The sequence below is a fragment of the Chelmon rostratus genome, chromosome 18, assembly GCF_017976325.1.
Source record: "Chelmon rostratus isolate fCheRos1 chromosome 18, fCheRos1.pri, whole genome shotgun sequence".
NCBI classification, from domain to species: Eukaryota; Metazoa; Chordata; class Actinopteri; order Chaetodontiformes; family Chaetodontidae; genus Chelmon; species Chelmon rostratus.
In genome coordinates this window covers 7827222-7845212 of record NC_055675.1, presented here as the reverse complement: position 1 = coordinate 7845212, position 17991 = coordinate 7827222, and the positions used below count along the sequence as shown (strand labels likewise).

The 17991-nt window shown below is 44.0% G+C and overlaps 1 protein-coding gene across 1 annotated transcript in view; it reads left to right on the top strand.

The window, feature by feature from the left end:
• LOC121622036 (kelch-like protein 29) overlaps positions 1-17991 on the top strand; it is a 192619-nt gene that overhangs the window by 108559 nt on the left and 66069 nt on the right. The window contains exon 6 of the mRNA XM_041958822.1: positions 15612-15750. Coding sequence (XP_041814756.1) covers positions 15612-15750 — 139 coding nt within the window. The remainder of the gene's footprint in view (positions 1-15611; positions 15751-17991) is intronic.

Below are 17991 nucleotides of genomic sequence, written 5' to 3'. Positions count from 1 at the left end.
CGGCTCCTACATGCATAATCACAGATGCGGCGCAGCCAAGGAGCAGCCGCCCGGCTCCCTGCCACGCTAGAGGGGGCATCGCGTCCACGCCTCCCTCCCTCCTCCATCCTCTCCCCAACCTATACTCTCCTCCTCCCTGCCTCCCCACCTGTCCTCTTCACTGCAATTGTCTGTCTGTTCCTTTCGCTCGGCTCCACTCCCACTCCAGGCGTCATCCCTCCCATGCTGTTGTCTCTCGGCATCCTCTCCAGCCCCCCCACCATCCTAACATCCACCTGCTTCCCATACCCACTTATAGCCTCTGCTTTTTTTTTTCCCCCTTTCCTTGCTTTTCTTGCCATCCGCTCTCCTTCCTGCTCTTTTTTTTCTCCCCCTCGCTCTCGTCTTCCTGCCTCACCGTACCTGCCACTTGTGTTTAAACCTTGCTTTTCTAACTTTTCTCTCCACCTCCGTGCTTTTTTCTACTCCACTGATGCTGGAGCTGTTTCTCTAATAGCCTGTTTGTTTGTTTTTTTAGCCCGGTAATGCCTTGGTTAGCAAAGTGGCAGTGGAAAATTTAAGAGAAGATAGGATTAAAGAAGGGGGGGAAACAGCCCAGTCATCCCACATTGCTGACTTGCCTTTGAAAGCTGGAAGCAAGTTTTCAGGTGGCTGTTTTCATCTGAAACGCCCAATCAGACGCACGCAAAAAGTCTGCACCTTTTGTCCAGAGCCTCTTCTCACTGGCCGAGAATTGCATGCGCTCAGTATTTTATGGGAAATCTTTATGACTCTTCATTTAAATCATCTGCTGCTGTTTGAGGTTAACGCGCACAGACGCTCAAGGTCCTGTCTGTCAAAGCTGTGATGAAAGATGAAGAACTGAAAATAAGAGCTTCTTTCTCATGCCTTCCCAGACGAGTTTGAGTACATTTCTTATTCATAAAATAAACACTGGAGGATTTCAGTTTGCCTGCTTTAGTCAACATGAAGTCTCTGCTTAGTGATTCATCTCTATTACAGTCAGGTAGGAGTTGCAACTTAAGATCAGTTTATTTCTTACTGTCATTCTTTTTAGTAGACTCCTCTCTCTCTGTCGTGAAGTCTCTGATACACTTTCCTTGCCTATACAACAAAATAATGAGCAAGGACAAAATATGGTGCAGTGTATCCTCGCTAAACCACATTTTCTAAGGGAGTCACAATTTGTACTTAATATTTAATATAATATAAAACTGCAAGGAATAAAGTATTATCAGAAAAATGTTAAATGGGGTTAAAAAGTATATTGAGTCAGATGTACAGCTGTTGCTGCTGCAATTAAGAGTGCTTAAAAACTAGTTGGCTATCATGCGGAGAAAATCGTTGCATGCAAATGCATAAATAGGCCTGGTTTAAATTAAAGGAGTAAAGTCCAGCTTCTGCCGCTCTGAGTGGTAGTAAACTGAAAACCAGCTGGGCCTAAAGAGCGACAGGTCAACTGTAAATCAATTCAAAACCCATTTGGTGGTGCTGATGAAGGGGTACATCAGACGACCACTGCTTTATATGGTCAAGGTGGACTTGCGCTGTCTGTCCTGTTGACGGCTCATTCTGTAATTGATTCGTATTTTAGAAGCTGCACAGCACAGTACTTGAGTAAATGTTCTTTGTTACGTTCCGCTGGTTTTTAGCATTAGCATTTTTAAGGAAAATTTAGAGCCTCTTTTTATTTTTCTCATGTATTTCTGGGTCCCACACCAGATTACAGAACACACACACACACACACACAGTTTGCCTGGATTCGCGATGAAGTGTGACACTGCGTTGCTCAGAGCTGTAGGATCATGCATTGAGTATTCAGGAGAGGTCTCTGACTGGAACAGTGCCATTTGCCCACATGAAGCGTCCACTGCCCTCAGTTATGTGGGAGCAAATTGATTTGTGTGTAAAGTAGTGTCAAAGCGAATGGAGGTCACACCTCAAATGCGGCTGAATCTCGCGCACCTCGTGTCAGGGACTATCTGATATGACGGGATTAATTGCCACAAGCCAAATGTCGACGTGTTATTCCGCGCATCAGCCACGAAAAAGGCGGTAATGCATTATCAATGAGGCCGAGTGTAAACACGGCAGATGTTACCCGTAAGCCAGTCAATAGCGGATGTTTCTCGCTAATGAGAAGGCGTAATTGCAACAGGGAAGGAACTCTGTATCCAAAACAGCAGCAGATGCGCCGCAACATCACAGCAAAGAATCCAGAAGAAGTTCAGCAGTATTAGCCTGCTAATGTTCACCGTGTGCTCACTTATCCGAGTGGATAGTCAAAGTTTTTGCATACCAAGAAACTTTTAAAAGCATTCGGGGCATCTAATAAATATTAATGACAGGACCAGACATTAGCCAGAATGCCCCCCCCCCTCCCTCTTCATCTCATTATTCCACAGACTTAGAGCAGAGCAACAGGCTTAGCATGTGAAGATATATAATTCTTCTCTGACTTAGACAAATGATAATGGTCCGAATTGCAATCAAGAGATCTTTGTAGGCTCGCGGTGCACTGCGTAAGCTTGATAGACTTAAAGTCTTCCGTAGCAGTAAGATAGAGCGCGAGGGGATGTCGAAACAGCAGTGTGCTATTGCCCTATTAAGTTTCTAGAATGTGTTTTGTTGCTAGAGGCTGCAGCTCTGAATTATAGTGTTGATTATTATCATGATTCTGCTACAGTAGTCGTCGTGCCCGCTCCTCTCTCTCAGATACAGACATTGTTTTCTTATGAAACGCAGGTTACTGTCCTGCAGAATGAAAAGCGTTGTATTAGAGTTGCACTTACATTACAACTTTACAAGGACACATCTGCGATACATAAGCACTGGAGCATGCTGGACACAATCAGAATTTGTGGGTCAGTCCAGTCTTCTAATAGATTGTTTTCTATCCCTAGAGAGAGAGAGAGAGAGGCAGACAGAAAAGAGGAGAGGAGGAAGAGGAGGAGGAGTGATAGAAAGGAGAGAGAAGAGAAATCTGATGGAATGCAAAGATTACTCGCCTGACTCCACTGCAGGCTCAGCTCATCTCAGGTGTGCAGTCTGCTGAGAAGACTCCCACATACAACCTAACCCCACCACTAACCTTTCTGCTTGGGCTGCTGTGACTTTCGCAAAGTTACCCAGTAAACACACACTGTCTTCAGGGGGAGATGTGACATTTATCTTAAGCTGCTCGGGTGACATGGGAATTTTTTTTTTTCTTTTCCCCCCGTTGTTGTTGTTTTTCTGTGTGTGTGGCTGTCCTGCTGCTTCGGGTCAACTCGGAGGAAAGGCAGCCCGTGGAGGCGAGTATCACCCGCGTGCTAAGCTTGCACGGAACGTACACAAACCAGGCTCATAAACACAGTCGAGGTGTAAGACAAGCTGGCGAGCATGTCTACATTCTCTCACACACACGCTGGCATCTGCGCTCGACCGCCGGTACGTGCCCGGTTCCTAAATGTGAGGCGCGGCAGAGATCTTGGCACAGCTGATGCTGCTGCTTCCAGGCTGCAGTTGGAGGAGAATGTAACTTTAAACTTTTAATTAGTACTTAAGTGGAGTTTGCACTTTGTTTTATTTGAGGTTGCCCTTTCAATACTCAGAAAGCTAAAACAACCTCACAGCTGTTCTTATAGGAGTGCACTTCCATATTCGTATTCCATATTGAAGCACTTTCAGCGTGAGGTCCAACCAGCACTTTGAGCTGTTGTTGTATTTATGGTCGCGCTGTAACGTCGGCCCGAGAGAAGGATTTTTATGCCGGTGTCGCCTGCCGGGCTGGCACAGCTTCATTTCATCCTCCGCAGCGACAGCAGTGACTGGGGTCTGCCCCGCCCACAAACTTTTTGATCACTCAAAGCAGTTTCTGTCAGCTTGCACTTCTTAATTGACAAGCTGTGAATACAGGACAATGTGCATTCAAGTACCCTACTTTTTGTGTGACAGTATTTTTTATAGGGGCTTTGTTGGAGACCTTCAGGTACAGAACTACTTCGCGCTGGGTTGACTGACAAAAATATTCCTATTCATAAGTCGTAGCTGAAGGTGCAGATCGTTGAGCAGGACATTTAAATATTGAATAACTAAGCTTTGGACTTTTGGACCCAAGTTGCAATAATTTGGCTTCATAACACCTGGATTATTGCTTTAAGGGCAGTAAACTGCTCTGCTGCCCCACAGTGCACCTCCATGGCATGTTGGTAATGCCTCTCTAATCGCTAGCTCAGCTCCTTACAACAGCTATGTGTCCTCTTATGGAAGTGCCCTTGTTCAGCCATTGTAAACTGTATTGTATTGTTGTTGCTGTTTCATTGTGTGAGAATGGCAACAGACAGCTTAAACGATTATTAGTGAAGTTTAGTTTTGTACGGAGAGTTTTAAAAGACCCACTGCTGCGGGTGATAAAGTTTCCAGTCAGATGAAAACTGGGAGTTCGGATGATGAAATGCCAGAGCGTACAGGCTACCTGACTGAGGGCCTGGAGACAAGTTTGATATTTGTTCTAGTCTTGACGTTGTGGTCTAAGGTCAGATCTCATTCTCGGTGAGCGCCTGGAACAGAAGTGATCCAACAGAAAGCCGCATTTGTTCGCGCTGAGCAGCTCTCGGTTCTGCACGTGAGCGAGCTCTCAGCCGGTCACGTGCGCAGCCGGATGCTGCGGAGGAACTTGGATCGTCAGTGAAGCCTCTCAAGGTGAAGCACAAATGAAACACAGTTTGCGCAGATGTTCTCTGAAAGGTTGTATTCATACTGATGCACAGGACCTGTGTCCAGATGATTCATTTCACTCAATTAGCCCTGTTTTTCCACCGGGCTTTATAATGTGGGCTAGACAGAACTTTGGCCCTCGCAGTAATTTATATGAAATAGCAAGTTTGCAATTTAATTAAAAAGGAAGATGGAGAAGTGTTGCACACCCACTCAGTTTTAATCAAAATCCCCTCTAAGCATACAGTATGTTATCTACACCAGCCAGTGACTCCTCACGAGCACAACATTGTTATTAGGATTATTCTCTTATGACATTGTCTTGCCCAAAGTCGGGTTTGTTCGTGTGTGTGTGTGTGTGTGTGTGTGTGTGTGTGTGTGTGTGTGTGTGTGTGTGTGTGTGTGTGTGTGTGTGTGTGTGTGTGTGTGTGAGGGTGTGTGCGTGGGTGCATTGGCATGTGTGCTTTGATTCTGCACATGCATGGCTGCATGTGTGTCTCTTTGCACCAGCGCTCGTGTGTTCCTGCACAGCGACATTGTCATCTGCTGTGGTGGATGAATGACTCGACCCCGAGCTGAGTTTGACAATGACATCCTCCGTGATGTTCCGTAAGCACATTGTTTCCTAATCTGCGTTGGGGCCCGGTACACGTTCATAAATTCATGTGGCATTCTGTTAAAAGCAGATAAATAAATAAATGAAACTAACTAACTCAAAAGTAAACTCCACATTGGCATGCTGCCTCTTTGGCACTATGACAAATAAGCCAATCCGCAAATTCAAGGCTTAAGCTTGGCCTGAGTAATAAAAAAGTGGGCTTTTTAAGCACCCAGGCCTGTATTTCCTAAAGCATTTTATCTCAGTACCCAAAAGCAGATCTTATTAAAAGTAAGGAGTGCTTGGATTTTCCTTTCTTAAAGCTCCTCAGACCAACTTACTCTGAGGAATTCTTGCCTAAAAAAATAAATGCCACAGAGAGACGCTGGAATCTCAGTATTAAGGCATTTAAGAGTAATTGTGTTTTTTGAATAGATGATTAATCAGTGTGGCTATCGACCCATTTATCTAAATCCATTATTAGTTTTTGGAAGAATTCCTAATCATTTCTGTAGCCGTATTGCTTTATTTCAACAAGCAATTTGCACAAAGCTTAGAGTGATCGAGGAAACATAAATTGTCCAGTCAGAGGCTGTTGCTATGGAACTATTAAGCTAATGCCTCCTGGGAATGTAAATACGTCTGTGGGTTACAGAAACAGTTCAGCAGCAACATTTTGGCCTATGTGGTTCTCTTTTTTTTTTTTCTTTTTTTTTTTCAAAATACAGTAGTTGTCTGTTGTGTGATTGGCTGTCATTGGCCAGCATTGCAGTTGGCTGTCATTCAACCAATCAGAGCCTTCATCCCCACTGCACACCTCTGTTGGCTTCCAGGGAGAGACGAACAGAAAAGTGACTGCTGCTCATCATCATGGCTTTTCATTTCACAAAACTGATTTATAGTTGATAATTAATTAAACGTTCATCACGTCTCATTAGTCCACCTTTCTGCCCGTCTCACTTCATTTCGAGTTTTTACCTTTTTCAACCTGAGCAGGGCTGACAAAGCCGGACCGACGTCGATACGTTTCTCACCTCATCAACCTAACAAACTAACATTAAGCTGCCTTCAAGATGCTTCAGAGACATCCAGATGTTTGGCTCAGATCGCACTGGTCGAGGCAGATGGCCGCCCACCCACGGCCTGGTTCTGCCCGAGGTTTCTGCCTCTTAAAAAAGGTTGTTTTTCCTTGCCACTGTGGCCACGTGCTTGCTTGCGGGGGAATCGGTGGGTCTCTGTACGTTAATGGATGTAGTCTAGTCTAGTTTTCTGCGATGTCCAAGTTGCCGAGATGTGACATTTGTGACACAGGGCATGAAAACTTGGTTGTTAAGGTCGTGTTCTCAGAAATGAAAAAGCTATATTTGTGCTGTGAATGCGAGGAGCAGGACGGGGCATGAGAAGTGTCAGCGGGTCACTTGAGGTGCGTCAGATTTCTTTTCGTCCGGAGTCTCAGCAGGTTGGCTCGCAACTTGCTTATGTGACGCTGTCATCAGCTCAGCCCATATGTGGAGCGTTGTGGAAAACATTGGATGTCCCATGATATGCTCGAGTTCAGATGTTGGTGAACAGACAGGACAGGTGGCGAGCGCTAAGTTAGCGCTAAGCTGTTTTCCACTTATAAAAGATTTTCCATTTGTGTGTCTCTGCTTGAGTGGCTGTTTCATTTCAGTGATGTTTGATGGAAAAATACAATCATGGGATGTTAATATACAGTTGGTCATGGTTGTCACATTAGTAGGTTGGCGCCATATTGATTCTCACATTCCTGCAGGTCCAAAAACAGGGTTAAAAACAGCCAAGTGAGGAGTGTTGCACTGCTGAAGATGTGTCAGAAAGCTATAAAGGGACCACACACACATACACAAAGAAAGAAAAATAGGTTTCCAGGAATATAAATCCAAACACTTCTTTGATGATGTGTCATTGGAGCTCGCTAGCGTCGAAGTCCATGAAATTACACTTATTCCTTTTATTCTTTTTTGGTCCTTTTAAGTCTCCTGGTCTTTCCTGTCATGTTACCTGACCTGGTGACAGCTATCGGCACAACCAGTATTACCTCTGCGCCCCCTAATTAAGACCTGCCTTTACTGAGAACTCAGCTTCTAGCCATGTTGTAATAAAGACTTTTGAGTGCCTCGGATTCTTTTGGAACATTTTTTAATTGGAAGTGAAAACAGGCATCAGGACTTGATTTGTTTTTTTAATTTAAAATGCTTTCAGCTGGAATCAACTCCACGCTCCTCCTTTGAATTATTTTGGAACAAGAGTCATGTCCCAGTTATTCTTGTGGGAAAGTTATTCTTGTGGTGCGTCTGTTGTAGGTTAGACTCGACGCTGATAGCAAAGAGAAGCAGTGGATGCTTTGCTCTTTTATTTTTTGGCATTTTCCAGGCTGAAATGGAAAAATTATACACGGCAAACAAAGCTATCTTTGAAAAAATGTGTTGTTCATGTATGTTGCTTGTGTATTCAAGTTTTCTGCTATTTAATGTGCTTTAAAACCACCAAAAAATAAAACGCATACACTTTTCCTCCAAAATAAAAGCACTTTTTTTTAAATATTACGATATTGCAAAGGCACAGTGAGCAAATTCCTTAGCACACACAATGTAGTAATTGGCTGTAATACATATATTTCTGAGGCTGAATCCTCTGCATCCTGCTGCCGTCCTGGAGAAACTATGATTTACTGATCTGCTGTGAGCTGGCATCAGGAGTTGTGCATCTTAACAGACCACAGCAGTCAAAACATCATTACACTTTAGACAGGAAGGCTGTAAATGGCACTATTTTCCTGAAAGCGTACCTGCTTTCAAAAATGTAGCCGGCTTGTCCATGTCAGCATCATTTCAATTCCTGATTATTTTTATTCATTTTTTATTTTTTCGTTTTCGAATAACGTAAGTGCACTAAAGTGTAAGTAACGCAGACAGGTTAAGGCTCACTGCAGAGTTTCTTAGGCAACCGTTTTCCAAAAAAAAAAGCCTCCCTCTCTTAAATTTTGGTAGTTTCAGAAGCAGTAACTCTGTTCCAGTAATTTTTTTTTTTCTTATGAACTGGGGTTTAAAATAGCTGCATCAGCCAGGGAGGAGACTCTTTGAGCTGTAATGTCATAACTGCAGCACTGAATGTAAATTTTAACCTCCTGTGAACTGTAACCAGCCTGACTTGCAATCTACAGTATTTGCGTGCAGTACGTATTTCTACCTCTGTCTTCAGAGGACAGTCTTCGGCAACATTTGCCATTTCAGTATACATTTACAGAGTCTGCAGCAGCTTCTTCTTTTTTTTTGTTACACTATGACCAGACTTTGCAGCGCCTGAAGGAAGGAAGGAAGAGCTCTTGTTCGCCAGCCAAAGGAGTATCCTCTTGTTAAAAATTGTTTGAGCAAGTATGACCGCTTGTCACCTAGTGTCCCCCCCTGCCTGGCTAATGAGGAGGCCAGTGCACCATCCAGGGACCGGAGAATTTCTCCTCTTCTCTCTACACACAGAAACAAAGAGCAAGAGAACATTGCATGACATGCTGTCACGCTGCTGCAGCAGGCCGCACGGATGCTCCCAGGCCTCCATTTGTTTCTTGTTGTGCTTCCTCCTCTGAGCCTGTTCTTGTATTTGCCTTGACTTTGTTCCACTAGTGCCAGTTGTTTGCTTGCATGTGTGTGTATGCGCGTACACGTCTTGACCAGTGGTCCAGAGGGTGTACTATGTAGAGGTTTGAGTGTGCAGTGCAGGACAGAGCAGAGCTTTTTGCCACTCCAGGTCTTTTCTCGCATGCCTATTGGAGGAGGCAACAAAAGGCCCCAGACGGCGTCTTTGAGGGGCCCGAGTTCCTCACGCTCTCGTTCCCATTTCCCTTTTCTCTGTCATAGCGTCTCCCCTCGGCTCAGTCCGGGCTCTTTGACGGCAGTGGCGAGGCTCAAGCAGCTCAGCTCAGCAGATTTGAGCAGGGGAAAAAATAAAGCGTCCTCATCATGGACTATTCTGCAAGGCTCTATGGTGCCACTGCTCTCTCGCAGACTGAAATCAGGACAGCTAGAGACTCAAGGGGTCTCGAGGATTTCTGATGCCTTGCATGAGCTGATTTGCTGGGAGTAGGCGCAAACTGTTGAGACGTCTCCAGAAATGAATGTGGCGGTGATTGTTAGAGGTATGTTGTAGAGGCTGCTTAGAGTAATTTCGCCTTGAAAGAGACCCAGGCTGGATTGTGGCACACATGGGATCTTTGGGCTTTTATCTACGTCAGGCATCGTTTGTGCAGAAGATGGCATCAAGATGAGGGGCCTGATTGGTGTTCATGACATTTTGCACCTGTTAAAGCCTGACATTTAGCCGCCATGGCTTTTGAAATGAGCTGACCCGAGCGGAAGGGGGTGGTGTTAGAAGTGAAGCTTTCCTTTTGAAGAGTGGTTGCTGCCTTTTGTGCTGACAGAATTCATATCAGTGGGATTTTACAGTGCATTTTATCATTTTTTTGGATTTTGTGTGGAAAATAAGAAATTGTGAAAGAAAGAAAACAAATTCTATTTCAAAAATAATCTGTTTTAGTACTGATTCAATCAAATATTGGCTATATCAAAAAAGATGTATGTATGTATGTAAGAATATAAAAAACTTACATAAACAACAACATTTAGGTGATGAATACAAAAGTGCATTTTTTTTCTTTATTTGTAGCATTTTAATTAATTTTATTTAAATTTTATTGCAGAAGTTTGCTTTTGTTATTCACTTATCAGGGATCCAGGAATATTCCAAAAAAATTATCTAAAATATACGATAATTTAACATAAAAAATACAACTTCCAGGATAAGTAAAATTTAATGGAAAATTTGTACATTTTGGTTTATTAATTACAAGCAAATTAAATGAATAACTTTACTTACGCCTAATGAGTGCAAGTAAAGTAAACAAATAAGAAAATCTAATAGAAAGACTAACATGAATCTTTTTGCCAACATAGAGGTTTGACTTAGATGAAGCAAACATGCAAATTAAATTTAATAGAATTCAGATTTTATTTTCCATAAAGTTTCCCTCCTTCTGTTTCTCTTGGCTAAGACAAACAACTTTGGAGCATACCTAAATGCATGCTAATGAAATACTTAAATAATGAAATCCCACAGAAACATGTAAAATGTCAGTGAGGAGTTTTTTTCACATTTACACCTGTACATTGTGGGATTATACACAACAGAAACACATATTTTTTGCCTTCTTATTCTAATTAAATGCCTTCTTAAAGTTAGAACACGTACAGCTCTATTTTATTGAACTTCTGCTGTTTTAGAAAGCTTGCTCACAGAAGCCTGTCGTCTCCACAAGTCTTTCATTTCCTTCTTAACTATGATAGAGACAGAAAAAAAGTGAAGGCATTCTTTAAGAAGCTTTCGTGCAAATGGCTCCTTGGCATCAGAGCCTTTTGGCCGCCTCTTTTGGACCTCAGGTTGCAGAATAGAGATTACATGATCCAACAACTTGTGCTGATAGTGAACTTTTGACCATCTCTCTGCCTGAATGCTGCACGTGGGTGTATTTAATGTGTGCAGTTAGAAACAGGGAAGCCACTGAAAGTGTTTGCCTTATCAAAGTCAGCAGGGAAAAAGCAGCTTTTTTCCTAATATCCATCTGCCTGCTGCTCAGATCAGCGTTTTGGAAGCTGCGACAACAACAACTGAACCCATAATTAATATCTGATCGTTCATTCATCCTTATTCTATTTTATGATTATCGTGCCACTTCACATGGGAATATCCTTCGTAAATCCTCCTGACACTATCGTGTAGTGTTTCGCTGTGGGGTTTCAGGCCCTCTGTTCTCGGCAGGGGAAATGCATTTTTTGGGGAGCCCAACACGGAAAGCTTTCTGCTTAGAAAAGATTTCTTTTGTGTGCATTTACTGTGAGTCACACTCTTGGCCCACTCTTCTTATTCTGTTGCAAGTTATTCTTTGAAATGGAATTTCTCAAACGTTCCTGCTCATCAAAAGGGTTTTTGTAGGACGAAGCCTATTTTGATCGGACTCCCTCGGTGTGATCCTCTTCAGTCCTGGGCCAGTGCTGCTTCTGCTGCTTTAAAAAGACGCTTCGTTCAATTCAACTTTCCAAATTGTAATTTACGGACAAGTAATGCTAGTTATCATCATGTGAATGGTCAAATGTGAGGGAAGCATTCGATTTGTCTTGTTTTTTAAAGGTTAACATTAAAGGATCTTTTGATCTTTGATGTGATTTTAGATTTAATCATTGTCAGTTATTTATGTATTTATTTTTTCATATAATTTTGGTCATGGTGGCATTGCCTGCGATGAAATACAAACACATTTATAATAATATATTTGGAATGGTAAATATACTTAATTCACCTTTATTTTTTAATATTTAATGTGATTGGGTTATCAAATTGGTTTTATATTGAATAGATACACAGCTCATATTGCTGAAAAATAATAATCAAAAAGTACGACATCTAGTTCGATTCATTTTTATTCATTTGAAATTGTTTCTAAGGATTTTTTTTCGGCCCATAGAGCACAAAGTAAAAAGAAAATAGTATTAAAGGAACAGCTTTATAGCTTTATCATCTCGTTGCTTTGGAGATAAAAAGTCATTTCTGTTTCATATAAGCTGTGAAAAATGATCACCACTTCAGTAAAAAAAAGATATGTTACACTATAGTCTCCTCCAAGCTTACAAGAACCCATCATGGCGGAGTTTAACATTGAATTCTTATCAGCTCGCCTGGTTTGTTCTGGGTAATTAAGCTGCGAGGGTTGGTGGGAATTGATGGTTGAAAGTTGGAAAGTGAACACATCAGTGTCCTTTCTGCTGCGCAACACCCAGTTACATCCAGTTAAAAGGAAAACGAACAGTTCTCATCAAAATTAGGAAGTATTTTCCTGTATTTTCTATGTAAGTTGTATTTCCGGCGGTGTCATATCAGCCTTCTCTACCATGTAATCTCCTTCTACCTGCTCTGAAAGAGTTTTTAAAGATATTGTAAAAAAAAAAAAAAAAAAAAAGAATAATTTTTTAATGTTTTACCACTCGTCCTCATTTTGTATTTGGTCAACACATCGCTAGCTTTCTGATTATAAAAATTTAAACATTTTAAAGATGCAGAGTTGAAAATTTGATTGAGTGCGTTGTGAGAAATTTCTATTTATTTTTGTTAGTTGAATTTTTTTAATTTCAGAAACCATTTGAGCCGATTTGTCCTTAAAGGAAACAAAAACCCTCTTCTCTCAGGTCATCTTCTCAGCGGTCACATAATGACTGCCCTTGACTTTTCAGCATATTGCACACAGCGGCCCAGGCCAGTTGGCTAGTTGCTCCAAAAAAAAGAAAGAAAATATTCCCAGTTAATGAAGATGTATGTCAAAGTTCAGATTTTGGTGTAACCACAAAATGGTGGGGTCCACAGAGGCACATGTGAAATCCATGTGGAACCCTAAAATGGCTCCAAGTTCAGCCACCAATGGCGTGCTGCGTTGCCCTTCTTACAGCAGGCCTATCACAGCTCAGTGAGCCACTCACTGCACCTTACAGTAGAGAGGCGCGGAGCGCCGCGATAGGTTACTGGAAATCGCACCGGAGGACGCCATTGGCCAGGACGTTTGACAGTAGAGTTACTAGGCTGAAGAGCAGAGCTGGCAGTGTTTTTATACCCCCTGCGCGGTGTGTCGACCAATCACGAAGAGCGAGCTCAGGGCCTTGTTGTTGTTGTAAACGGCTTTGGGGCAGGAAACTACGCTAGCACATTTCATCACTGTTGGCAGTCCATGATATACTCGAGGACTGTAGCGCAGTGCACCCCTGTGAGAATTTCTGTGTACTCCCCACAAAACAAACCTCACCACTGTTCATCCATCTGGACTCTCCTCAAGAGATTCCCCTTTAAGAGTATTGAGACATTTGGCGTTTCAGAGCCGCCGCGGTCCCATTGAACATGGCCGCGCCTCACCACGCTCCATGCCAAGCCTGAGAATGGGGGTGCCATGTGCAGTTTCATGGTCCCCGGTGGTGATGAGGTGTTCTGCGGGGGCCCACCCATCCACCCGTCCACCCCCCAGAAGCCATAATTAGCTTTTCCATCACGCATTCAGGTGTGTCCGCACGGCTCTGAGGGAGGCGGCCATTGTTTGCTGACAAGTGGAGTTCTCCGTCTCCCCCTCTCACTTTTCTCTACTCCCGGGGGCAAATGGATGGTATGCGGTGTGGCTGATTGGAGGTGAGAGCCATATCGGTCGCCGGAGATTCACTAATGCAAACTCAAAACTTCTGTGTATTCACCATTCACGGTCCGTGCCCACACGGTAATCAGATAGCTGGCCAACTGACAAGCGGCGGTGGAGTGGAATGTGGAGGGCGACGTAGAGAGGTGGATGAAAGAGGCAAATGGCAGCCTTTGTGTTCGTGTGTGCGTGTGCGTGGCTCGCTCTCACCTTGCAGCTGTGCATCTAGTTGACGCACAGCACACATATTGTCAAAAATTGTATCTATTGTTGTTTTTTCCCCCCATTTGGTATTCAGAGTGCCTAATGACCAGGTCATTCTCTTTCTGACCATTATTTCGCTGATGCGATAACTCTGAAGGATGCGCCGCTCACAGAAAAAGGCTTTTTACCAAAGCCCTGCCTCTGAATTGCACCTTATTTGTCATGTGTCTTTATACTGTATAATTTCATCTACCGAATTAATTCAGAGCTGAGCTCCCAGTGTCAGTCAGGAGAATGGAAGGAGCTAAATGAGTGGTTATTCCAGCCAAATAGAGGGGCGAGTGTCATTCCAGGTTAATTAAATCCCTGCTTTGAGTCTGGCGTGAACGCAGACCTCTTTCAGGATGATAAAGACAAACTCCTTCATTTCAGCCCGGGCGTCCCCAATGCAATCACAAGGCCGATCAGTTTCCCACGTTTAAAGCCTACACAGCGTAAAGCACGTACGCGTATCCGCGCGCGCACGCCGCAAATGACCCTGCGAATCCGCCGTTCGGATTGAGAAGGTCGCATCCAGACAAGATTCGAGAAAAGTAGCCCTCTCTGCTGATAAAGGGATGATTTGCCACCTCTTCTTATCTGAATCATCGTGTATCTTATACTAATCTTTCCCCAGCGTGGAATACGTGCCTTTATACATCACAGACTGCGCGTCGTGCCAATAGATGTTTACCGCGCACGCCAGCCCGCAGTCTCTGTGAAACGCTCTGCACATTCTAAGACGACATTATGGAAGCTGGCTCCCGCTGTAATCATAGCGTTCCACATTATCGTGTCTGTGGCTTACTGTTTGAGTCTCTTAGTGCGCTCTTTTAGTGGCATTCTGGATGGGAGATTAACGGAGCTGCAGTGTTGGTTATTCCCGCCTAAGGCTGTAGAACAAGTTGCTGGTCTCCTGCTGATTTTCACTCTCAGCATCCCCTCACGGCGCCTCATTAGGACGCAGAGAAACAGGCGCCTCCGACCCAGCGCCGCAGTAAGGCCAGGCCCGCCACGGTGCTGCTACGCCGCGTTATACAAGTCATTGTGTGCTGTGGCCTTCAACAGCACGCCGGTTTGCTCTGAGCACGTTTTCTCAGATTGTGCCTCGTCCATGTTTTTTTTTGTTCTTCACAGAGGATACAAGGATGGGTGGGGGGGGGTGGGGGTTCTCTGAGAGAGAGAGAGAGAGAGAGAGAGAGGTGGAGCAGAGCTGGTGTTCGGATTTGGGGATAAGCAATTGTTCTCTCATTGAGCGACATTTGAAGGTCAACTCTTCACCGAGCAGGGCACCTGCGAGAGGCCAAAGAATTTTATTTTCACTATGAATAATGCATTGACAGTGTATCCGCTTCCAGCCCACACCTTCTCCTTCTTCTTCTTCTTTTTTTTTAATCTCATTCAGCTTCCCTTCACTGAAGCTCTAGTGTAAATTTACAGAGGTCAAATACAGTTACGCTAGTGTCTTTTCCCATAATCATGACCTCAATCCTAGTTCTGTGTTATCCACTAGCGTACTTTGGGTATTGTACATTCCTTGGTGTAGAATATGAGAGTGATTTATGCCTGTTTTACATGTGCCCTTTTCTGCTACATATTTATATACACATCTCATTCTGCCTTTGCTGAAATGTTTGATCAAATCTGTCACTTCCTCTCTATCATTAAATGAACACTGTTCCTTAAGACCAGCAATATTGTGTCCCGCAATCTGCACTTTTCAGCCGTTTTGCTCTGTTTCTTGTTGCCATGCTGTTGTTGCTCATGTATGTATGGAAGAGAGGAAGTTCTAAACCCACATGTGGCGTTGTCTGTTTCTTTTTCTTGTTCTACAGAGATGTTGAAGGAGCTGAACCAGCAGCGCAGAGCGAAAGAGTTTACAGACCTGAAAATTATTGTTGAAGGCAAAGAGTTTGAAGTCCACCAAAATGTTCTAGCTTCCTGCAGCTTGTATTTCAAGGACCTGGTGAAAAGGTTTGCCTTCGCTTCCCCTCCCACCAGCTGTTGATCGAATCTGTTCTTTTCATAGGGCGCATTTGTGTTGCTTTTTTTTTTTCTTTCTTTCCTTCTTTCTTTTTTTTTCCCTTCCCCTCTCTCTCTTGCAGGTGTGTGAAGACTTTGGTTCCTAGCACAGGGCCAGCAGCCACTCCTTCCTCTTCCCGCTCAAATGAATGTATCTGAAAGTGGAGAAAAAAAAAAAGGTCAACCCTCGTCATTACCTTTCCTCCCCATGTAGGGCAGTTTAACCACATTTCCATTTTAATGAGCAGTGAAAATGTTCCATGACTGGGGATGTTTTAAAACTCACCGAAGGGCCAAAACAAAAGAATCACACACTCTACACTTTGGGTGGTAATTCGCTGAAGCCACGCTGTCTTCTGTAGGGGCAGAGGGATTTTTGTCTCCCAAGCTACTATATTTTTCTGTTGCTAATTCTTGAGTTTTTGCTGCAAAACAGCCTTTTCATATGCTAATAAATCATGGTTAGTGTAATAAAAAAGACATTTCAGAGTCATAAACAAAGGACAAAACAAAGGCACATCTAAGACAGCTTACTGAACCACCACTTTCACAGGTTAACACCACCCTTCACTAATGTATTCATTTGATGTGGATCTAAGTATTCCCCTAGTATTCTGCCCTTCATACTCCATATTTTTTTGTCTTCATGGGCTGTTTTGTTTCTGTGGTTTGCCTGTTTGCATACAAGTGTGTGTGTGTGCGCGCGTGTGTCAGCTACAGACCTTTTAAGTGTCTCTAGATGTGTGTGTACATGCGCGAGTATGACTGTGTACATTGTGATAGCGCAAGTACATCTGTGTTTTATCTGCCTTGTTTTTCGGGGTGGGGAATACCATAATTCCCTAACGTCCTCATCCTTACTTCAAATCCTTGCAGGTTTTTCAGCTTGATTGAGAGTCCCCTGGACACAAAGTTGTTTTGCTGCCTTGGTGTTGTTTGTGTGTGTGTGTGTGTGTGTGTGTGTGTGTGTGTGTGCGCGCGCGTGCGCTGGCCTGCGTGGCTAGGGATGAAGTGCCGAGACAAAGACAAACAGACAGACGTGCGGCGTGCCTCAGGGGAGTTCGCCGCTTTGCCCCGCAGCCACGCCGCCTCCGCCGCGAGCTCATCAGAGAGCGGCGAGCTGCTTATCAGCCGCCGCGGCCTCCTCGCTCGCCTCCGATGCGCTTGTTCCTCCTGAATGGGAACGGGGCGAGGAAGACCAGAGAGAGGAGAGGTAGAAAGAGCCACGGACCGCTCGTCTTCATGACAGCCACACTCGTACACACCCCGTGAATAGAAAAGAGACGCCGAATCTTCCTTTGACCTTCACAGTGGCACAGAAGCTTCCTGAGAGACTGAAGTGACTTTGGCGGGAACTGAAGCCCCCATGCTGGTCAACCTGTCTATCAGATTGTCTCGTCTGCCCCTGAAATACACGGGGGCTCCCAGAGGAGCGGGCTGAATTTCATCAAGCTCATCCTCATGCCTGCTGTTGCCTACACTGTCTGATTTTTCTTGTTTAATTTGACAGTTTAATAGAGCAAGTTCTCATTAATTGGTTAATTAATTGTAAGACTGCTTTGATTTATTGTCATAACACTGTCATTTTTCTTGAAATTACGTGTAAAATACAAGTCTTCTCGTTTGACTTCACACTGGAGAATATGTAATGAATTTGTTACACTAATTTTTTCATTTTTGGAAGGTGTCTTCGGTTCGTCGTTGTCGTCATGTTATGCTAACATGGCGCCGTCAACAGTGGCTGCTTGTTTTAAAGACATGCAGCACTTTGACTTCGTGGTAATGAGAGCACGACAGGAGTGAAAATTTGACAAGGAAAGGACAGACAGAGAGCAAAAACAAAAAAATCAAAAGCGAGAGCGGGCCGAGAGCACGAAGGGGAGAGAAGGAGTCGATTTTGGCCGTAGCTGCGAGGCGTTTGCAGCCAGGCGAGGGTGTCGCAAGCTCGGTCAGAGAGGAGCAAAGCGAGCCAAAGGCCTGTCTGTCATTGAGTTACGGCCTCCCATGTGCAGCTCAGGTCACTCTTTCAGTGCAGCTGGAATTATGCTGAGGCTACACGTGGCTCGCTACTGTCCACATCTTTATGAGGTCAAACAAGAGAGAGAGAGACTTCATCTCCTTATATGCTCTGTGTCCCGCCCGCCCTCCCTCGCCCATCTCATTCAGGAGGCATTCAGTGCCATTCAGGCCCGC